The sequence below is a fragment of the Bos taurus genome, chromosome 2, assembly GCF_002263795.3.
Source record: "Bos taurus isolate L1 Dominette 01449 registration number 42190680 breed Hereford chromosome 2, ARS-UCD2.0, whole genome shotgun sequence".
Classification (NCBI taxonomy): Eukaryota; Metazoa; Chordata; class Mammalia; order Artiodactyla; family Bovidae; genus Bos; species Bos taurus.
Window position 1 is genome coordinate 110,368,563 of NC_037329.1, and position 21,829 is coordinate 110,390,391.

Genomic DNA, 21,829 nt, shown 5'->3' on the forward strand with positions numbered 1-21,829 from the left:
TGCTTTACTACAGCCATGTATTTGCTTCTCTGTCTCATCCACGAGGTTATAATTACTGCTGTAACACCAAGGCCAAGTACTTGCCTGGTGCATTTAGACTCTCATTAAATAAGTGTTTAAATAAAGTGTTGAGGGAACAGAGAGAGGGAAAGGGAGGAGGGGGAACAGCACAAGAGGAGGAAGGGAGGGAGGGAAGAAGAATGAATAAAATAGGCAGTAATGCTTTTTCATGAAGAGTAAAGCAAGCTTCCAAAACAGAAGAACAAAGTATGAGAGCTTTCAATAAAAACCTCAGTGGACATGACTGCTGGCAATGAAGGTGGAATGACGTTCTCTGCGGGAAAACACGTTTCCAAGTGACTACGAAGGGAGCTGATAGCTCTGAGAGAACCAGGGGGATAGGAAGCTGGCCTTGAAGGGATTGTCTACGAAGAGATTCCACACCTATTAAAATACAAACTTCAGTCCTTAAAAGTATTTTCAACCAATCTTCATCAAGAAAACAGGTGTGGGTTGTGTGACCTTGTATGTCCATGTGGTAGTCTAATCCAGGGGTCCCTAAACCCCCAGACCATGGACTTTTAAGATCCAGGCCTCATGGTGGGAGGTGAGTGGTAGACTAGCAAGCGAAGCTTCTCTGTATTATAGCCACTCCCCATGGCTCACATGACTAAGTTCCACCTCCTGTCAGATCAGTGATGGCATTAGATTCTCATAGGAGCATGGACCCAACTGTGAACTGAGCATGCAAGGGGTCTAGGTGTGCGATCCTCAAGAGAATCATCCCAAAACCAAGCCCTCTGCCTACCCACCCCGTGGAAAAAGTGTCTTCCATGAAACCAATCCCTGGTGCCAAAGAGGGTGGGGACTGCTGGTTTAATCTAAAAGGCAGTAGATTAGAAGTGAAGCATAAGCCTTGATGGTTCCACATTTCCACGTTATTATTAATACTGCATTCACCAGTTCCCCCCCAAAAAATCAGTGTTGGGCAAGTTTTCATAACTGTTTATTCATTATAAATAGTAAATATTTACTGCACTTTTTTACAGGAAAGACATTTTTACAACACATCGTTGTTGGTTGAGGCTGCAACACGAAGATAGCTCTTCTCTCGATCCATCACCCCCTAAGACCAACGTAGGAACTAAACTCAGTACTATGTCTAGTCTCGCTAACTCACTACATCATAGTTTTTAACTCTAAAAGGAATGTATTTGTGCCTACCTCATTCATGGTTCCAAGAATAGAAAGAAATAAATAACACTGCCTTCCACCGTCCTGTTCCTCTGAACATCTCAAAAACAAATTTATTGACATTCTAAAATGTCACCACACAAACATATGTAAACCTCAGTTCCTATCACCTTTCCATATTGGATATTATTGTATAATTTAAAAGTACATGAGAGCCAACATGGACATCGGTATTGCTGCCCTGCCTTTCATAGAAAAGACAAGAATGTAAACGTAGTCATTTAAAAAGGATTATTCTCGAACATGTTCTCTCATCAAAAGGGGCAAGCCGGGTGTTGGTTGTCCAGCAAATGGCAAACGTCACTGCATTCTACCACAATGAATCATGGGCTGCGAAAAATAAAGCACCTGCAAAAATAGAATTCTGCTTCTGTTTCTAGGGCCCTGGACTTTGCCAAAGCGTCCGTGAGGTACACAGTATTGCACTCTGATAAGCAGCTGTGGGAATGCGCACCACTTTTTCACCCCACCCCACCCCCCACCCCAGGTTGGCTTCCGAATGAAAATAAACTGGGCACATGTCACACACGTCTTCCACACTGAGAAAGAAAACAAGCTTTCCTCCTGGATTTCCCCACCCTCCCGTCCTGTGACAAGACGTGTCCACCCAGGTCGTATATTGACAACCGAATTACAGATGAGGGTAAGATAACAAATAATTTATTGGGGACGTCCTTTACATCTAGTCTAACTTCCTAAAAACGGTGGGACTTATTCTTATATCCATTTCCAGTGTGTCAAAGACTCCTCCGTTCCTGCTTCATGGAGCGAGCAGTTTTAAAGTTGTAGAAGTGTCAGCATCGGACGTCAAACTTGTTCTACTTTCTTCTCCGACTATATTTTCAGAACGTTCTGCTTACCCAAACCAGTTAAAATAAATCACACACACACACACACACACACACAAATGGAATGTTTTAGCTCCTTGATCATCTGCACTAGAGTTGGGATATTTGATATGTAGCCATGTTAAATCATTGCCTTAAAATGTTGCATTTGTCTTTTATTGTTCCAGATCTTCCTTTTCTCCACTGCTTTTGTTCGACACGTTCAAAAGAATTTGAAACCAACTACTGGAGAAAGAAAATCAATCATTCTCCTTTGTCTCCTGTCGAGATTGCCCCCCCAAGAGGGTAATTTTTTTTTTTTTTTTTTCTGAGAAGATTCTTCATGTCTAGGCCGTGGAGACCGGATACAGGGCCAGTTTACGCTCCAAGTGGACAGTTCACTTATGCGATATCTGGCTTGAGATAATGAAAGGCACCTGTAAGGAAACACACGCAGCTTTTCAGGTCAGGCTGGGACAATTCACAGCAAGGGGCAAAATCAGCTACAGGCTGACAATGTCATATTTAATACCGGGGTATCAAAGGATCGAGACTAATATTTTTATTCCTGAGACAAGTTTGACAGAACTCTGTGTCCTGGGGATTATACCCCGTATGATCCTTGGGCTGACCTCATTAAGAACATGTGTTTCTAATGCCAGGGGTTATTTCGTTTGGGCCAACACTTGTGTTCTACCTAGTGGCAATCAGCTTTCACGTCTCAGCAATTAATAACCGCAAGAGGTTGTTGACATCAGTTAAGAAAATAATTATACAAGGAAGCCCTTGCTGGAACGACCAGCTGGCTTTGCCACAAAATTGATACCGGGATGGAAGGCTTAATCATGTTGGCAGCTCCCCTTTCTCCAGGAAGAGTTAAAGTGTTTCACTCTTCCAGGAATAATCACTCCCTAGAAAGTCCAAGGCTTACTTTGTCCATACTGCCCATATTGATAGCCCGTGACAGGGTCCATACTGTAGCCCGTGGTGCTATAGGTGGGTGGACAATAAGATTGAGAGGTCGGCAGACTGTCCAAGCTCTTCATATGGTCTAGTCTCTGACTGCAGCTGGCCGACACCGTGGTGGTAGGTTCCAGGCCCCCAGTGAGAGGCGAGAGCGCGTAGTCAGTCTGGGGTTGGTGGGGTACCCCGCCGTGGTTGGTCAGAAGTCCCATTACCTAAAATAAACAGGCAGATGGGGAAGAAGTGAGAATGCAGGGAGGACCAGACCCTAGCCTGAAGCTGAAGGGATAACTGGAAAAAGCCAAGTTTGATTGCTTTGGAAATCTGCTCTGAGAGGGCTGTCCCGAAGAGGGTAACCTCAATTCAAAGTGGCAGAGCTATTACATCATGCCCAGTGATAACATCGGATTGCAGTTTCAGAAAGAAGGAGAGAGGGTGGAAGAGAGCGGACACCATGCCCCTAGTGATAAGATCAGGCTGGAAATTCAAGGAAGGAGGGACACAGGGACACAAGGATGGAAGGAGGGAGAAATTGTAACTGTTCATTTTGAATAATGTTTAACCATGTTATAACTGGGAGTGTCACGTGTCATTTTAAACAGGCATTTGCTTATATTTTTTTAAGTGACATGAATCTAAATCAAATTCTCTTTGTGTATTTTGAGATCTCTGTCTTTTTTCATAGAGTTCCCTCTCAAGAAAATTACTCTCCTTATGTTGGCCATCCTTCAGTAGTTACAAATAAAGTACTCCTTCTCTGACATTCCCTTGTGTTTTCCCCATCCTTCTTACTGTGCAATTAATACTTGGTCACCTACTTTGAATTGTGAGTGTTCTGAGAGGAGTGAACTACTGAGTCTTATATTCTCAGCCCCTAACAGTTCTTAGCACTTATCAGGCAAATGATTCTTCAAATAACTTCCTCCATTTACCTAATCCTTTCATTTCTTCTCCAAACTAACATTTTCATAAGAAATGTCAAAAAAAAAGAGAAAAGCCTGAAATGCAAACATATTATAAGAAATCCGTTTGGCTTTTTAAATAACCCTGGAGAGCAAGCGAACTTTTAAAACAACAAAACTGTAATAACAGAACAACTTTCTGATTAGCACGGTGACGAGTTTCACAAACTCAGGCTCGCTGACCCTTACAACACACTGTGATGGAAGCAAGTGGATAATTAATTTTGCAGCTGGAAAACTGCCACCCAAGAGAGGAAGTGATTTTTCTCAACTTCGTACAAGTCAGTGGCAGGGCTCAAAAAGCAATCGCAGAAGAAATAGACTGCTGGGTAAAGAGCTTCACCTGCTCACAAAGTATTTCAACGCAGGAGCCCACCAGGGCACAATACTTCCATCCTAGTCCCGCTGTGTTTTAGGAAGTCTGAAGCATATGGAGATGAAAATGCACAAATAAAAGCAAGACGAGAGGGCAGTAATGGAACTCAATCTTGACTGGAGGCCTCTGTTACCCACTAAGGTAATTCAGGCCACAGAATCCTGGATGGAGGTGCACCAGTGAGGCAGGAGGGAGGGGTGAATCTTGCATTCCAGAAAGCTTCCTAAATTAGATTCCAAAACCAGTGAGGCCACAATCCCCTTTGGGAAGGGTTTGCATAATCCTCATAGCTAAACAAAATCTTCTTGAAACAAAGCTTTAAACTGATCCATCTTCAATTAGCCCCAAAAGACCAAAAAAAGGGGGGATGGGGTAAGAAAACAAAAGAGAATCTGTTCACCACCTTCTATGGATTACGCATTCTTCCTCCAATCCTTCTCACCTCCCTCTTCCCCACACACCCAAGTCTCTGTTCTCCATCTCCTTGTCTCCCTTCACTTGAGTTCTTGTATAAGATGTGTGAGCAGATGGGAAGGGGGGCCAGTGTAGGGCAAGCAACGCAGTTGTTCCCAAATTTTAAAAGACATTCCAAGGGATCTAAATTTTCTTGAGCTTGAGATTTTTCAAAATCTCTAAAATTATATTCAAAAAAATAATTATATGTTTCAGAGCATAGTTCTGTTTTCTTGGGGATTAGAGAAAATGAGAGTCACAAAGTACAGTAAGAATCAATAGGATTCCCAGCTCTAGGAGGATGAAAGTCACCAGAACTTGGGCTCTCATATAATGCTATTTACAGTAAGTTGATTACTTCATTTTCTCATTTAAAAAAACCTAAACATAATGCAAAATGCATTTATTTCCTGAATGTTCTTCCACCTATACTTTTTTTTTTGCCTTTCTTTGAGCTCATATAGGTGATTTTATGGTATATGTTAGGAAAATTTGTAAAGGTCAGTTGACATACTAATTTATTAAATATTTTCTTTCAGCCCAAATTACTAATGTCTATTAGAAGAAAAAGTCTTTAAAATAGAAGTTGCTCAGTACCAAACACAAACCTTTCAAATCAGGAGTACCTCCCTGTATACCAGCCTAATGGACAAGAGTGGATAAGGAAAATAAAAATACTAAAAATGTACCATTCTGGGGAACCCTCCTACACTGTTAATGGTGATGTAAACTATTACAGCCACTATGGAGAACAGTATGGAGATTCTTTAAAAAAAAAACAGCAATCCCACTCCTGGACATATATCCAGAGAAAACCATAGTTCAAGAAGATACATGCACCCCAGTGTTCATTGCAGCACTATTTACAATAGCCAAGATATGGAAGCAACCTAAATGTGCATGGACAGATGAACAGATAAAGAAAATGTGGTACATATATACAAAGGACTATTACTCAATTATTAAAAAGAATGAAATAATGCCATTTGCAGCAACATGGATAGACCTGGAGATTATCATACTAAGTGAAGTCCGAGAAAGACAAGTATCAGATGATATGAAGAATCTTAAAAAATGATACACTGAACTTATTCACAAAATAGAAACAGACTTACAGACTTAGAGAATGAACTTACAGTTACTAGAGGGAAGTGTGGGCAGGGAGGGATAAACGAAAGTTTAGGATTGACATATACACACTGCTACATTTAAAATATATAACCAACACAGCCCTGCTGTAGAGATCAATACACTGTAATAACCTAAATAGGAAAAGAATTTTTAAAAGAATAAATATAGCTATAGGTATACCTGAATAATTTTGCTATACATCTGAAACTAACACAATATTGTTAATCAACTACACCCCAATAAAAAATAAAAAAAATTTTTTAAGTATGATATTTTTAATGAAAGGGGATTTTAACACAGGGCACAAATATTTTACTGTGTAAATAATCTGTGGTAAGTTTTTTTCAAAAAGCACTTAGGAAAAGCAACTTTGTAACTATATCAAATCAGAGAAGAAAAATATACAGTGTTACTGGATAAAAAAGAAGTATATTTTTAATAGTGTTTTTCATGAAGCTGCTGCCGCTGCTGCTAAGTCGTTTCAGTCGTGTCCGACTCTGTGCGACCCCATAGACGGCAGCCCATCAGGCTCCCCCATCCCTGGGATTCTCCAGGCAAGAACACTGGAGTGGGTTGCCATTTCCTTCTCCAATGCATGAAAGTGAGAAGTGAAAGTGAAGTCGCTCAGTCGTGTCTGACTCTCAGCGACCCATGGACTGCAGCCTACCAGGCTCCTCCGGCCATGGGATTTTCCAATTCTGTTAATGGTATATCACTTTAAGGAAGAAATGGTATACTCTATGTACCATTACAGTTGAAGAGTAAGAGCAGAATTTTATTCAAAACATGCCCACTCTCCCATGAGCTATATGTACATTTTTGTGATAAACTTTTTTAATCCTCTGCCATATATTTCTTGTTTGCAAAACTCTGAAGGCAGTAATAACTTTGTCCATGGGGAAAAATACATGAAGACCCTAAAAGAGAAGAAATGAGTCCTTCCGAGAAGCAAAATTCAACTTATGCTGTTTATGTACCAACTTATTGGAGTTGCTGAATTAGAAAATATCTTAGGACAGGAAGACCTTAAAACATTATCTACTGATGGATGGAGAAGATAGGGTACTATCTCCAAGGCTGTATTCTAGGGCAAGAGAAACAGAGTTCCTTAAAGGTGCCAGGGCACAGTATCCTGAAGACATCCTGGGTCCTGATCCAATCAGGAGGAGTGGCTGCTGTGTGAATGGAACAAGAAGGATTCTTGTTAGGTCTTCTTGTCGCTATTACCAATGTCACACACCGGAAGCTAGTGACAGCTTCTGTATCAGCAGCTGCCCTTAGCTCAGCAGCCCAATATTTCCAGAGGCTAATGTGAAGAAATAAAGAGGACCAGAGACCCATTATCCCTTTGACTTCCCTGAGCAAGCCCAAGAGACAGATAGTCTCCCATGAGTTTTTCTTTCCATTGAGATAGTCACACATTGTAACCATGACTTCTTTCTCAGGAATTGTACAAGGATGGAGAAAGAAACACTAATATAACCCTACATTTGCTCTGAAATGGAAGTTAGTGAATGATGATAACTAACACAATTAATTTCAATGTTTCATGCTGAGAAAACATGAGATGTATATACATCATTTTACTAACATATTTAAAAATCAAAAAGGAAATCTGTGTTAGGAAAGAAAAATAACTATATCAATACAAAATATATTACTTTCCCCTAACATAATTTAAAACCTCAAGTCTCTATGGAAGGGTCCCATTACACTTTTATGTACGTTTCTTTGAAAGCAATTTTGCTATTCCATGTGGTTCAAGGGAAGCTATGGAAATTTCTTTTTGCTGCACAAAGTTGGGAAAAGAACTTCTTAGAATTCCCCAATATGGCCACAGAATATCTTCCAGTCATATTTTAAAGAATGTTGTCAGGATCTTTTTTATATATGTTTTTCCTAAAGCAAATTGTAGTTCAAAGCCTAAAATAAAATCTTCACTGGTTGCAAAGTGGGGTTTTTTCCTCATAAGCCATCAGTAAGGTATTTCTGCTGCTGCTGCTGCTAAGTCACTTCAGTCGTGTCTGACTCTGTTCGACCCCATAGATGGCAGCCCACCAGGCTCCCCCGTCCCTGGGATTCTCCAGGCAAGAACACTGGAGTGGGTTGCCATTTCCTTCTCCAATGCATGAAAGTGAAAAGTGAAAGTGAAGTTGCTCAGTCTCTATTTTTGCCCGATTTTATTTTTTAATTTGAGATAGAAGAAACACAATTGCCTGGTTTTCACAAATAATTTCAAAGGAAAAAAAAAAACTCAGGGCTACTCAGTTCTGTCAATTGAACACCAGTCATATTCTTATTAAATGTCAGATAAGTCCGGGAACTGCAATGAACAAGAAAATTATTCCTTTTATAAAGATATCTGTCTGTCTCCTTGGGAAGGGAGATAGGAGGAGGATATTTAACTTTTAGTTGAGTACAAATCTAAGGTGAAGCGTATAAAAATCTATTAAATATATTGGTAAATATTTCCCAGATGTCATTTCTAAATTGTTTTATGGACAACCTTTAAAAATAAATTCAAACCTTAGAATCGTCAACCGGGACTTCTGCTGGTTCCTTAGTCATTCCCATTATTAGAGGCCTTTTTGAAGATCCTTTTAAACTCATTCTCAAGTTTCAGAATTCCAAATAGGTTGTTTATATCTTGATTGGAAGATTATATGGTTCAGGAAAAACTAACTTTACAATTGCTTCATGCCGTATTTCTTGAATTAATTTTAAATATAAAAGATAAAAAACTATGAGCCAAATTAAGATTTACATTTAAAACAATGTGTCTGGAAAATATTTGTCTTGGCTTACGTGTTATGATTTTGCCATCAGTTAAAAGTGCTTAGAGCTTATCAGAAATCTAAAATGATTTAGCATATTATGGTGTACGTCTAGGTACTTCTTTTTTTCCTTAGCAGGAATCCTGGTTCATGACTTTATTTTCTTTTTTGCTCCTAAGTAATCAGATGCTCTTCTAACTTAACATTTACTAATACACATTTAGTTGCATTTTGGAAAACCACTGGGAGTTACAGCTTTGTATGATACAAAGAGGTTTTATTTTAATAGCTTCTACACTTTTCTTGAACTCCGGGAGATGGTGATGGACAGGGAGGCCTGGCGTGCTGCGATTCATGGGGTCGCAAAGACTCAGACACGACTGAGCGACTGAACTGAACTGAACTGAACACGTTCCTTAAAAATCTAATGATTTTAAACTTTTAAAATCTGGATATAATTTATTTCCAGAACCAAACAAAAAATCCAAATGTTTATGCAAGTGTATTTTTCAATACGGGTGCTACTGAAGTTATCTGATAGTTAAATTTCAGCAACTATATTTTTAAGGCTATACCTAAACCTAAACTTGAACAGTGGAGACTTTCCTGAAAATGTTATCTTCAGATTCAAATGCCTTAGGAATTATCCTGCAGTTGATTAGCATCTAAATAATTAGATTTTTTTGCCCTCTCTGTTTGAAAGCTGTAAGAAGGAAGTTGCCTTAAGGCAGAAGTTTCTCTTAAGGTAAGAATGGTGACCTTCTCACCCATCCAGATTTAGGGAAGGGCATGGCTGATCTCTGCCTAACCAGAAAGAAAACTAGTACATGTAAAATGTCCAGCCAAATACATACTTATTGTGTTGGCCAAAAAGTTCGTTCGGGTTTTTCTGTACATTTATTTAAAAGCCCAAACAGAAAACCTCAAATGAAATTTCTGGCCAACTCAATATTTTTCTTTAATGCTAATCCTCAGCTAACATTTTTAAGTAGCTCTGTTTCATGCATGATGAAAAGGTATGAGTGCCAGACAAGTGTGGTTCATATGGTACATACATTTCCAAGATTTATTTGAAAAAAGCACTGTAAGTACTGTATAAGCTAAACTTTTAAGTGTTACATGTGCTTTAATCTCCAACTCTGTGATCAGTTACAGAATGATTTTTACTTTATCAGTTCTGTAGAATACCTCTTTCTCAATAGACCTAAACTGTCAAATGGACAGCAACAGAGATTTCTTTAGACACTGATGACTAAAATATAAATCTAGGCAGAAAATTCGGAGAAGGCAATGGCACCCCACTCCAGTACTCTTGCCTGGAAAATCCCATGGACGAAGGAGCCTGGTGGGCTGCAGTCCATGGGGTCGCTGAGGGTCGGACACGATTGAGCGACTTCACTTTCACTTTTCACTTGCATGCATTGGAGAAGGAAATGGCAACCCACTCCAGTGTTCTTGCCTGGAGAATCCCAGGGACGGGGGAGCCTGGTGGGCTGCCGTCTATGGGGTCGCACAGAGTCGGACACGACTGAAATGACTTGGCAGCAGCAGCAGGCAGAAAATTAACATAGAAATGGCTTGCAAGAGACATATATACATATACACATACATATAGAGTGTATTTCTAGACCATGATGGACAATCATATCATGTCCATCTATTATCAATAAAATAAAGCCCATTAAGAAAAAGCTCATTTCACCTAAATGAACACTTATGGTTAATACAATTGCTATTTGACTATGTTAGACCCACCATGGGCTGTAATAAAATTCTCATATGTTTTAATTCATTTACGCATGCCTGCATTTAATATGCTTTGTGACCATGTCTACAATTAATATGATTTATGAGAAAAGAACATGTGTGATATTGGGGGGGGAGGGGATAGCATACATATTTTTTCTTCTATGAATGAAAAATACAGCAAAACGGCTCAAGGAAAATTGTGGGCTGTTAGCATATTAAGATGGACTGACAGAGCCCTGAGTAAACTTGAGGGAGTTAATGATATCCTCTTATCTGACCCTGACACATTTGCAGCATGTAATTTACAGAAGCTCTGTCCAGGGAATCTTGACAAATGCTCCTAACGATGTCAGGGCAATGTTCCATTCTAATGTAAAACACATGTGGGTCAGATACCCTCATTCATCACTTAGCACAGAGAGTCTCCCACTCTTTCTGGGAGGAATGACATTACCTGCTGTTAACTCTTCTCCTTTCAGGAAATTTCTCACCACCACAGTAGCCCTCTGAAGAGTAAGTACTCAAACTTATCACTGTTTCAAAAACCTGTGTAAAAAACATGACTGTGGAAAATCAAGCATATATCTTGGTTTAATTTCATGACTACTTCTGGACACGTTTGCTAAATATTAATTGACCTTTTGAGACCTAAGAAACCAAATATAGACAGGGAAAAGCTCTACACCTGGGCATTCCACAGTCCTTCAATGAAATGGCGTTTAAAATTCTAATTGCCTATAAACTATGCCTGCATTCAAGGACATGCAGGGCTGATGCACCCTAATAACCATTCATAAATACACACCTTTCTGAATCTTAACTGCCCAGTTTTGTTTGAGATTCTCATACAACCTTACAATAACCTAGCATCCACATTACCTTTTAGAAAGAAGGGCCTCAACACTGCCCCCTCTGAAGCAGAAGGATGCTCGGTTATACTACATCTCCAACCCCCCCACAAACTTGGAAGGCAGACATTCCAGGCTACTAAGGGAGGAAAAAGTTGCCCAGCTCAACAACGAAATTCCTTCTTTCTTCCAGACCATGTGTGATGTAGGCAAATATTTTTGTGGTTGCCCAAAGCCCGTGTCATAAGACTCCATCTACTAAATGCCTAAAGACTACAGAAAAGGACCTTCCGATATGGCCTCAGGACAGAGAAAAGAGCCAACTGAAAAGATCAAGTGATACTGATTTAACAAGTAGGTATCAGGGGAACTATTTCTATTAACCATGGGAAAGCAGATCCCAGCCTCAAAAAAGTCTGAGAATGAACTTACCCTTCAAGAAGAGTTTTCTGGCCTGTTTCATAGGTTTTCGTGTTAAGGCAGAATAAACTTTCATTTAAAATGCTTGGAAACTTGTAACAACTGTATACATATGGGACAACATCTGAGAATGCAGTCTTCTAAGAATCAGAAGCTACTATTCCAGTAAGCTAAAATCCTACCTACTTTAATTCCCCCACCTTCACAATGCCAGAGACACTGGACCAATAAAGACATGGTGATGCTTTTTCACATCTAAACTTATTTGTGTCCTTGATTATAATAGGCAGGGGCTAGATATGCAGATGACACCACCCTTATGGCAGAAAGTGAAGAGGAACTAAAAAGCCTCTTGATGAAAGTGAAAGAAGAGAGTGAAAAAGTTGGCTTAAAGCTCAACATTCAGAAAACGAAGATCATGGCATCTGGTCCCATCACTTCATGGGAAATGGATGGGGAAACAGTGGAAACAGCGTTAGACTTTATTTGGGGGGGCTCCAAAATCACTGCAGATGGTGACTGCAGCCATGAAATTAAAAGACGCTTACTCCTTGGAAGGAAAGTTATGACCAACCTAGATAGCATATTGAAAAGCAGAGATATTACTTTGCCAACAAAGGTCCTTCTAGTCAAGGCTATGGTTTTTCCAGTGGTCAGGTATGGATGTGAGAGTTGGACTGTGAAGAAAGCTGAGTGCCGAAGAATTGATGCTTTTGAACTGTGGTGTTGGAGAAGACTCTTGAGAGTCCCTTGGACTGCAAGGAGATCCAACCAGTCCTTTCTAAAGGAGACCTGGGTGTTCTTTGGAAGGACTGATGCTAAAGCTGAAACTCTGATACTTTGACCACCTGATGCGAAGAGTTGACACATTGGAAAAGACTCTGATGCTGGGAGGGATTAGGGGCAGGAGGAGAAGGGGACGCCAGAGGATGAGATGGCTGGATGGCATCACCAACTCGATGGACGTGAGTTTGGGTGAACTCTGGGAGTTGGTGATGGACAGGGAGGCCTGGCGTGCTGCAATTCACAGGGCTGCAAAGAGTCGGACACGACTGAGTGACTGAACTGAACTGAACTGAACTGATGTCTCCTATTGCCCAGGCAACCTGAAGTAGCTGGCAAGATTCAGAGCCCATGTACATAGATAGTTCTTTTATCTACAGAAATGAACTCTGCTCCTACAGATCTTGACAAAATAGAATCTGTGTAATTTAGTGATAAAAAGAATACTCCCCAGTCAGTTAACTCAGAATTACTTAAGGTTGTCCTTTACTTTCTAAAACCTTTCTATTGTACCTGTTGTTTTAGCTAACTTTCTCCTTTGCTGGTGAGAGAGTATAGTTCATCAGATTCTCCTGCCTTTGAGGTATCTAGTATCACAGAAGCAGAACCACTGATTTTTAAAAAATGAGTTCATGTCACTATTGCTTGCTTACTAAGTCACTTCAGTCGTATCCAACTCTTTGCAACCCTATGGACTGTAGCCCACCAGGCTCCTCTGTTCATGGGAGTCTCAAGGCAAGAATACTGGAGTGGATTGCCATTTCCTTCTCCAGGGATTCTTTCCCACCCAGGGATTGAACCTGTGTCTCTTGGGTCTCCTACATGTGCAGGCAGCTTCTTTACCACTAGCACCACCTGGGAATGTCAGAATTACATTTCAATAAATCAAAACAAGAATGAGAATAGGAAACAACAAGACAACCCTGTCCCATCCCTACTCTTAGCCCCATGTAATGAAGGATGGTTGCCTCTTGTTTTCATTATAGTGCATGCTCCGTCACTGAGTCATGTCCAACTCTTTGAGACCCCATGGACTATAGCCTGCCAGGCTCCTCTGTCCATGGAATTCCCGACAAGAATACTGGAGTGGGCTGCCATTTCCTCCTCCAGGGGATCTTCCCAACCCGGGGATCGAATCCACATCTCCTGTGTCTCCTGCATTGGCAGGCGGATTCTTTACCACTGAGCCGCCTGGGAAGCCACAGGTGATCTGAATTACTCAAACAAAACTAATTTTGGTACAATGTATGTTGGGGCAGTATCATATCCCAAGTATATTAATTACAATGACTGCATTCTGAATGGACACCACTATGAGTCCTTGGGCCTTTAAAATGTGTAAGTAGAATAACTGAAAATACCCCAGTCACCAAGAAACTGCTTTTCCTTTGATGGTATTCAGCTTCCACATTTGCCTTCTTCATCAGAGACAAACAAAAGTATGTTTTTTTGGTCAGAGGCCCACATGATTTTTTTTTTTAAGTAAACAATAATGAAAGCTCTATTGCAACAAACAGTATTATCTCTTGACCAAAATGCATTTAGTTCTTTTAAGTACTATGTTTCTCAGCATAGCTCTATAGGGTGATTCTTTTTCAATACCTTCCAAGTTTGACAAAAGAGTGGAACAGAAGATGAGATAGTTTAAGCAGCTTGCCCCAAGACACACAGCTAGTAACTGGCTGTCAAGTATTGCAATCTAGTGCTTTTGACTCTGGTGTTCCTGCTTAAATCGATGAGTTACACCCACATGGCCATCAATTCACTAAACAGGAATTCTCTGTATTTACTCATTTTCATACCTATCGACATTATTAAGCAGTTTATAGCTTCTTTTCTAAAATTACCCCTTTTCCCCCTAAGGTCACCTACAGAGGATGACAATGTATTCAAGCAGAAGATAATATCAGACGTTAACAGAAGAAACATTCACTGGTGAAAAAAATGTAAAGAACAATTCTAGAAATGGACAAATCATGAGTTGGGTCTCTACTCTCCACTGCTTTCATTCAGCACTTCCTAGAAAATGTTCCTCAAAATTTGGTAGTCTGATACTCAACAAAAGGGATCCAAAGTCAAATTAGAGAATACCAAGTTAAACATGTTTTTATACTGCAAGATTTGTCAGAGCCTTTAGTAGGCTAACATGCACTGGACTCTGAAAGATAAAGGGATATAATTTGAAATATTTACCAGATTTTTGATTCAAAATCTTTTTTTCCCAAACCACCATTCCACAGAGCCCACTTTGGGAACAAGCCTTTATTATGAGACACTGTTTGGCTTCTAAGCATTCAAAGATGATTACTACCTAGTATCATGCCTCTAGAAGCTCATGGTCTGAGGGGGATGGATATATTATAGTACAGTGTGGTATGTGTTTTAACAAGGCATAAACACACTACTGTGGCATCAACAGAGATTAAAGAAATTCTGCCTAGAAGCATCACAAAAGGGTTGACATTGAACTAGAAATTTTCCCATGGAATTGTACATATAGAGGGGCATTTCTTTTGAGGATTTTTACACTTCATCTTAGCCAAAAGGCCAAGAAGTGATACAGACTGTTTCTTTAATCTATAACTATCTAATTAGATTTTTTAATGCAAGCAAAGCAAAATGAGACATCAGTATTTCAAGGGGGGTGGGGGGGAAAGACGGTTATTTCTTTAAATAATGCCTGCATCCTTCATTAGTTTGGTGCTGAGGACTGCCTGCCCAGTCCTCTCACAGCTAAGAAATATTCCCTACAAGTAGGAACAACTCTTTGATTCTACAAAATGCACTGTTTCAAAGGGTCTCCCAAATTTATCATCTTTTCCATTGATCAGTGGAGACAATGCAATCACTAATCTCAGAAACTCTAGTTCACTGAACTCTAGCTAAATGTCAAGAGTAATTTTTAAATATTATACTACACATTGAAAAATATACACCTCTGATGGAACCCAGACTGTTTTGCAGAGACAGATTCTTTAAAAAAAAAAAAGAAAAAACAACAAAAAATAGTACACAACTAATGACTGAATCCAGTCTTCTGCGTCTGCAGTACAAAGCACACATTCAGCCTCTAATTGAATAAATATGCAAGTATTCAGATTTCTGTAGATATTGCCGTTTTGCGAATGCAGTAATAAATTAAAAGCTTTACGTTGCATTCCAACCACATATAAAGGGTTGATTCAGACCATGGCCTCACACTAGAACCCAGCACAGCTTTCCTATGTTTTACTGATTACAAAGAAAAACTTTTGATTCTAGTAGCTTAATTACAGACCAAGCAATCACACTCAATTTTTTCTCCTCGATGGCTAACAGAATTCAAATGGGCCTAAAAACCATGGGGTTGTTACGTTTGATTTGTTCAATGTACAAGAGAAAGTAGCTGATAGAATTTCTATTTAAATCAACATAATTCACACACACATACAAATTTAATCCAGCAAGAAAGGTTTTCTCGTGGCTCGTTTCAGTGACATGAGTTAAGATTCAGTCATTGGAGGCTGCTGCTCCTTTCTTCTCCTAAAAAGGGAGATTTTGGCCAAGGACTTGTTTTTCTCACAATTCTTCAACTCTGTATAACTAACGCAAGAGGCTGTGGCTAGAACTGATATAAACCAGTGCTCTCCTCATACTCTTTAAGGGTAGCAACCACAGCCTTCGGAGAAAAACCAAAGGCACCATGTCAATTACAGCCTGCCTTGATTCAACAAATGGATTAGCAGCAATGTTTTCACCACCAAGCAGGACATCTTGAAAACCTAATATGGCAAAATGGAAACCTGCAAATGGTCAGCGGCTACTCTGGTGTAGCTGAAATGGGCTTATTGATGAGCATAAACATCCTTGAGCCTTCATAAACATGTAAGGCTTCTGCACCTCATGAATTGCTTTAGAAATGAAACAGAAAGAGGCTGAAGCTTCAGAGAGGTTGCCACTTTCTCTCTCCAGGCTTTGTTTGACACCCAACCAATCTCTTTAATCAAAAGCACTCTTTTCCGTCCACAGATGAATCTCTGGAAATTGTAAAAAAAAAAGAGAGAGAGAAAAGAAGTGCCTCTGTTGGGAAATGAGTTGGTCCAGGCCACCTGCTTGCCTGCTCCTTCATGATGATAAAGGTAAGTTGAGGGCAGAGGATCTGCAAACTTGTGTGTGAAATGGACAGAACAAATGGCCTGGCATCAAGTAGCTTCTGGATGTGTGCCCAAAATGTCCAGAAAAATAGCTCTCCTGAAACAGGAGCTGCCACGAGGGTAAGTCTTACTGCTTTCACATGCATCAACAGTACAAAAGAAGGTCAAGGAATTGCCATGCCACAGTGAAAGGGATATTCTTTCTATAGGAAACAGAAGAGTATCCATCACAAGCATTCTTAAGGTTGGTACCCCATTCACATAACAAACTGATCTGTAGTAAACCCTTACACCTTCGATGGACACAGATCCCTCATCTTGCCTTGCAGCTAAGGAATTTGAGATAATTAGGAACACTGTGGTCCAAGAAATGACAAGCAAAATCAAAAGCAGTCTTGAGTTTGGTGTATACATATTAACACTTAAATGCATCTCCCTAATAAGTTTCAGGATTAACAAATGTTTGTCAAAAGAAACTGTGCTGAGCAATTGAAATCTGATTTGAAATGGAACCACGACAGTCTAATACATATATGCATGAAATGGAGAAGCTGCCTAACAGGCGTAGCTGACACCAAATATGCAATTTACATACATTACACACTAATAATCTCAATTTTAATATTATTCTTTAAAAGCAACTGGATGGGTGGTGAAGTTAAAGGGTTCCTTTTGTAAAATGTGAATAAGAACAAAAGTTGATTCTGGCGTCTTCTGCCATTAACCGCAATCTCATTAGTATAAAGATCTATCTGCTCTTTCTTGGGTCTGTTTCAGAGACAGCATCTCATCCCCACAAAGCTGTGATGATTCAACCAGACTTAACAGAGGTATGGTCCATAAACTTGATGAGATCTGCAGACCTACTCTTTGTTCCTGAGGTGCTGAGTGGTGAGCAAACATTCAAGCATGTTGAAGCCTGGTACACAAATCTTTATGAGAATTTTTTTTCTTTCCTCAGTAGATTACCCATGAAATAGGACAGGTGTACTGGTTATTCAATTACATCTTACCCAAGACCTGGACAAAATTTGCAGTGAGGTCTGTGAGCGTAGATCTTACCACGGGGATTTATTAATAACAGTTAAACGTTGTCTAAAACAAAACGTTTTTTGTAATTTAAGCCTATTTTCTTATTTTATCATTGGTTTCACTCATAAAACCAGAAACAAAAATCACTCCATCTGTTCTAAACATAAAATGTGTTCATAATAATCCAGATTTATACCAAATGTATTTTTTAAATATTGCTGAATTGAGAGAGTACTCAAAATTTATAGCCTCTGAGGTTGCAAAGAGGACTTCCTCTTTTTAAGGAAGAAAATGCTTAAAATGAACACAGCAAAGGCTCAGAAAGCTTCTTGGATATCAAATGGCTCCACAGGAAAAAAAAATGTCAATGATATAAGAGTAAATGAATCAAAACCATATGGATCAAATTTTCCCTAAAATACACAGTTTGAAAAATTAAGGAGGAAAAGTGCTTGGCAAAATGTGTTTTAGGTTTTACCAAACCCAAAACATTTGAAGAATCATTTGCAATGGTTGATGAACTCTAAATGCAGCCAAGTTGGCCCATTTTTGCATACTACATAACAACAACCAAAAAAGCTTCCTAGAAACCTGTAACCCACTGATACTGTATTTCACTCAAGAAATCATTAGAAGCTGTCACCAAAAACTGTGGAGTTTTGTAGGATTTGGGTCGGGGGGGTTGAAATGATATAAGTTTGCTCATTTTATTGGCCTTGTTTTGGAGGTTTAGCTATGTGCATTTTGGAGGTGGGGGAGCAGTCAGGGTAGTATTTCTTGCAAAGGAAAGTTAATTAGAAGAACATGGGCCAAATGTTAATTAGTCTCACGTCTCGAGCATCTGGTTGTATTTCCTTGGCTCCATATTCCAGTCGGCGTTCCTTTTTCTCCACTGCACATGCAGGAAGGTGCTGGGAACATACCAGCTGGGTTTGGAGGGAAAATACATGGTCTCTATTTCCCTGTTTTCTTTCCGTGGTGTCCCCACACCAAGAACACACAACTTTTCAAAAGAGGGCGCTACTGCAGGGTATAGTGAGTTGAACGGTTTTCTTAAGGGGTGTTTTGTCATTTGTTATAAAAGCCTCATCTTCTAGAATGGTTACATAGAAATTCAGAAACAGCAGAAAATTTCAAGGAAATTATCCTATTCTCCTTCCACCCAACACTGAGAATCTCAAGATATCTTAACAAATTCAGCTCTGGAGGGAGTGTGAAGCCCAGTCATTCATCTGTGAAGCCTTTCCATTCTTCCTGCTGGAAAACCAAGTTGAATATCAGCGCTGGAGCCCATGGAAAACTTTCTACGACATCATGCCTCTTTGGCAAATTAAATGTGTAATTTGGTTTATTAAAGAACTAGTGAAACTGGAAGAGAGACTTCTCTGGCAGTCCAGTGGTAAAGAATCTGCCATCCAACGCAGGGAACGTGGGTTCGATCACTGTTCAGGGAACTAAGATCCTGCACCACGGGGCAACTGACACTGCAAGCTATAACCAGAGAAGCCTGCACGCCACAACTGGAGAATCCCATGCACTGAAACCAGTGAAGCCCACACACGGCAACTGGGAAAGCCTATGTGCCATAATGAAGACCCAGCACAGCCAAAAAAACCTGGAAGAGACAGACCTGGCTTTTACCTCTGCCGGTGACTCTGACTGTGTTGCCCTGGCCTCAGCTTTTCCATAAATAAAATAGATACAGTTATGGAGTCCCTCAGAACAAACTACACTTGCCAACAATTCAGTAATGCACAGACACTTTAAGCAACTTGAGGAAGGATATGATCAATGTCTCTAAAAGTTTCCATCAGGATTCTGAGATTCAGAATGTCACACATGTTTGTCAATCTGTTGCTACTCTCATCTGACCAACTGGACAGTGACCTTTTCCTCAGTCCCTGCTTTACACCCATCCCTCCGAAAGCTGAGAATTTCTCTGAGGAAAGCACTAAGGGCATCTGAGAAACACCCTTTGACTCATGGCTCTGATGCCAAGCCTTAAAAGAATCTTTGTTTGAGGGAGCAGATAAATATGTTAGAGGCCTCAGAGGAAAATCAACTAAATCCCACACACAAACCGTAAGGAATAATTTGCTTATCATAATGGTGTCTATTAATTCCATTAACTAGAAAGCTGATTTTACAATAGTTCACACACATTCTAACGCATGATTTCCAAGTCTGAAGGACAAATGATACATCAACATCAATGCCACTAGGAAAAATATCAAATAAGATGCACAAATAAAATGGCATCTACTAAAGAGATCTACAATGAACTGATCATAATGACTCAAAAAACTTTAGATCCAATTTCATTTAAATTAGTAGATAAGAAAAGACCTATGATGAAATGCAAAGGCAGGGAAAAGGCAAGATGGAAGCTTACATATTTTATGAAATAGTATATATATACTATCTCAATTATGTATGTATTTTTAAAGCATAACACCCAAAAAGAGCTGGAAGGTAAAATGCAAAAATATTAGCAGTGGCTGCCTAGGGGAATTTTTTCCATACTCCAGAGAAAGGAAATCTTAAAAAAAAAAATTTTTTTCCCCATTTTCTACAATAACCAAAAAGTACTTTTTATTACTAGGGGAAGTTAAAAGATTGATAAGAAAAATGCATAAAGCAAAAAAGCATTTAAAGAGTGCATTAGAAATGAGTGTTAATTAACCTAAATGCAAAAGTTTAGAAAACTAGATTCTATAAAATGATTTTAAAATATGAATAAAGTCCCCACCTTTATTTTTTTTTTTAATCTGTCTTCTCTCCACCCAACTGGGTGCTGTAAGTAATGAGGTTCTAGACGAGGAGCCAGGAATTTTGTCTAGTCCCAGCTCTCTCACTATCAGCGATATGGCTACAAGTTCTCTGAGCCTCAGTTGATTTGTCTGCATATCAGGCTTTCAGCCAGAGATAGGAAGTGCAAGAGTTGGAGAAGAGGAGAAATGGCAGTTGTAGGATTAGTTTCTTTAAGATATTTTTTTTTTTTTGATGTGGACTATTTTTAGTGAATTTGTTACAATATTGCTTCTGTTTTGATTTTTTGGCCCTGAGGCATGTGGGATCTTAGCAACCAGGGATTAAACTCCCACCTCCTGCACTGGAAGGCAAAGTCTTAACCATTGCACCACCAGGGAGGTTCCCTATATTTAATATTATATGATCCAATATATTAATAAGCACTTCCCTATAACAAGCAAAAAGACTTGGCCATCACCATTCTTTACCCTTTTCTTTAGATAACAGGTAAACTAGCTGTTAAATGTGGACTCTTTTCTTCAATTTTCTTTACAATATTTTTTTAAACTTTTTTTTGGCGTATAATTGCGTTACAATGTTGTGTTAGTTTCTGCTGTACAACAAAGTGAATTGGCTCTATGGATACACATATCCCCTCCCTCTTGGACCTCTGGCCACACCCTGTGTCATGGCAGATCTAGTTCCGTGGCCAGGGATCAAACTCACACCCCCTAGCACTGGAAGGCAGAGTCTTAACCACTGGACTGCCAAGGAAATCCCTATGATATTTTTAATAAAGACAACCAAAACCAGTGGACACATCCCTCTTTGCTTAAATAGAGGCATTCCTGAGAAGTGGTCAGTCTCAAAGGCTATAGAAATCTAAGTCCTAATTCCCAATTCCCCTAATGCTCCTATTCCATCTATTTTGTAGATACGTCTGGCAAGATGTTGATGCACTCAGCTATTTTTCTCCAATTTTGCCTAAGGAAATAAGGAGGAACTTCACATTATTCATCTCTCTTCTAACTCACTAGAGATGCTACAGTAACCAACACAAGTGGTGGTTTGAGGAGGAAATATATGGTAGAAATGCAAAATATTCTGGATATCTGCAATATAATAAGTAAGGAGTTAACATAATGTACAAGAGTATTGTAAAGAAACACAGGAGAAGTTGCCTGAGGAATTTTCCATTGCTTGATAATGGAATCATTCCTGCCCTACTTACTGCCAACTCTAGAATCATAGCCAGTCTTCTTGAAATCAAGGACTAACAGTTTCAAAGTCAAGTGCTAGTACCTCCGCTTAAATAACACAGTATAATACATGTGTTATAACATAAAAGGGTAGACATCTACAATACAAGATAC

The 21,829-nt window shown here is 39.5% G+C and overlaps 1 protein-coding gene and 1 non-coding gene across 3 annotated transcripts in view; one reads left to right on the top strand and one right to left on the bottom strand.

The window, feature by feature from the left end:
- Positions 1-989: 989 nt before the first annotated feature.
- The window catches only part of PAX3 (paired box 3), a 101,800-nt gene continuing 80,960 nt past the window's right edge, over positions 990-21,829 (bottom strand). The window contains exons 8-9 of one of the 2 annotated variants that reach the window (XM_059876267.1): positions 3,013-3,259; positions 990-2,518 (exon numbers count right to left, since the gene is read on the bottom strand). In XM_059876267.1, coding sequence (XP_059732250.1) covers positions 2,484-2,518; positions 3,013-3,259 — 282 coding nt within the window. In that variant the 3' untranslated portion in view covers positions 990-2,483. The remainder of the gene's footprint in view (positions 2,519-3,012; positions 3,260-21,829) is intronic. The other variant, NM_001206818.2, reaches the window with a different exon arrangement.
- MIR2284Y-5 (microRNA mir-2284y-5) lies at positions 9,600-9,688 on the top strand. The gene has a single exon (NR_107778.1). It is a non-coding gene; the product is annotated as a microRNA mir-2284y-5 (primary transcript).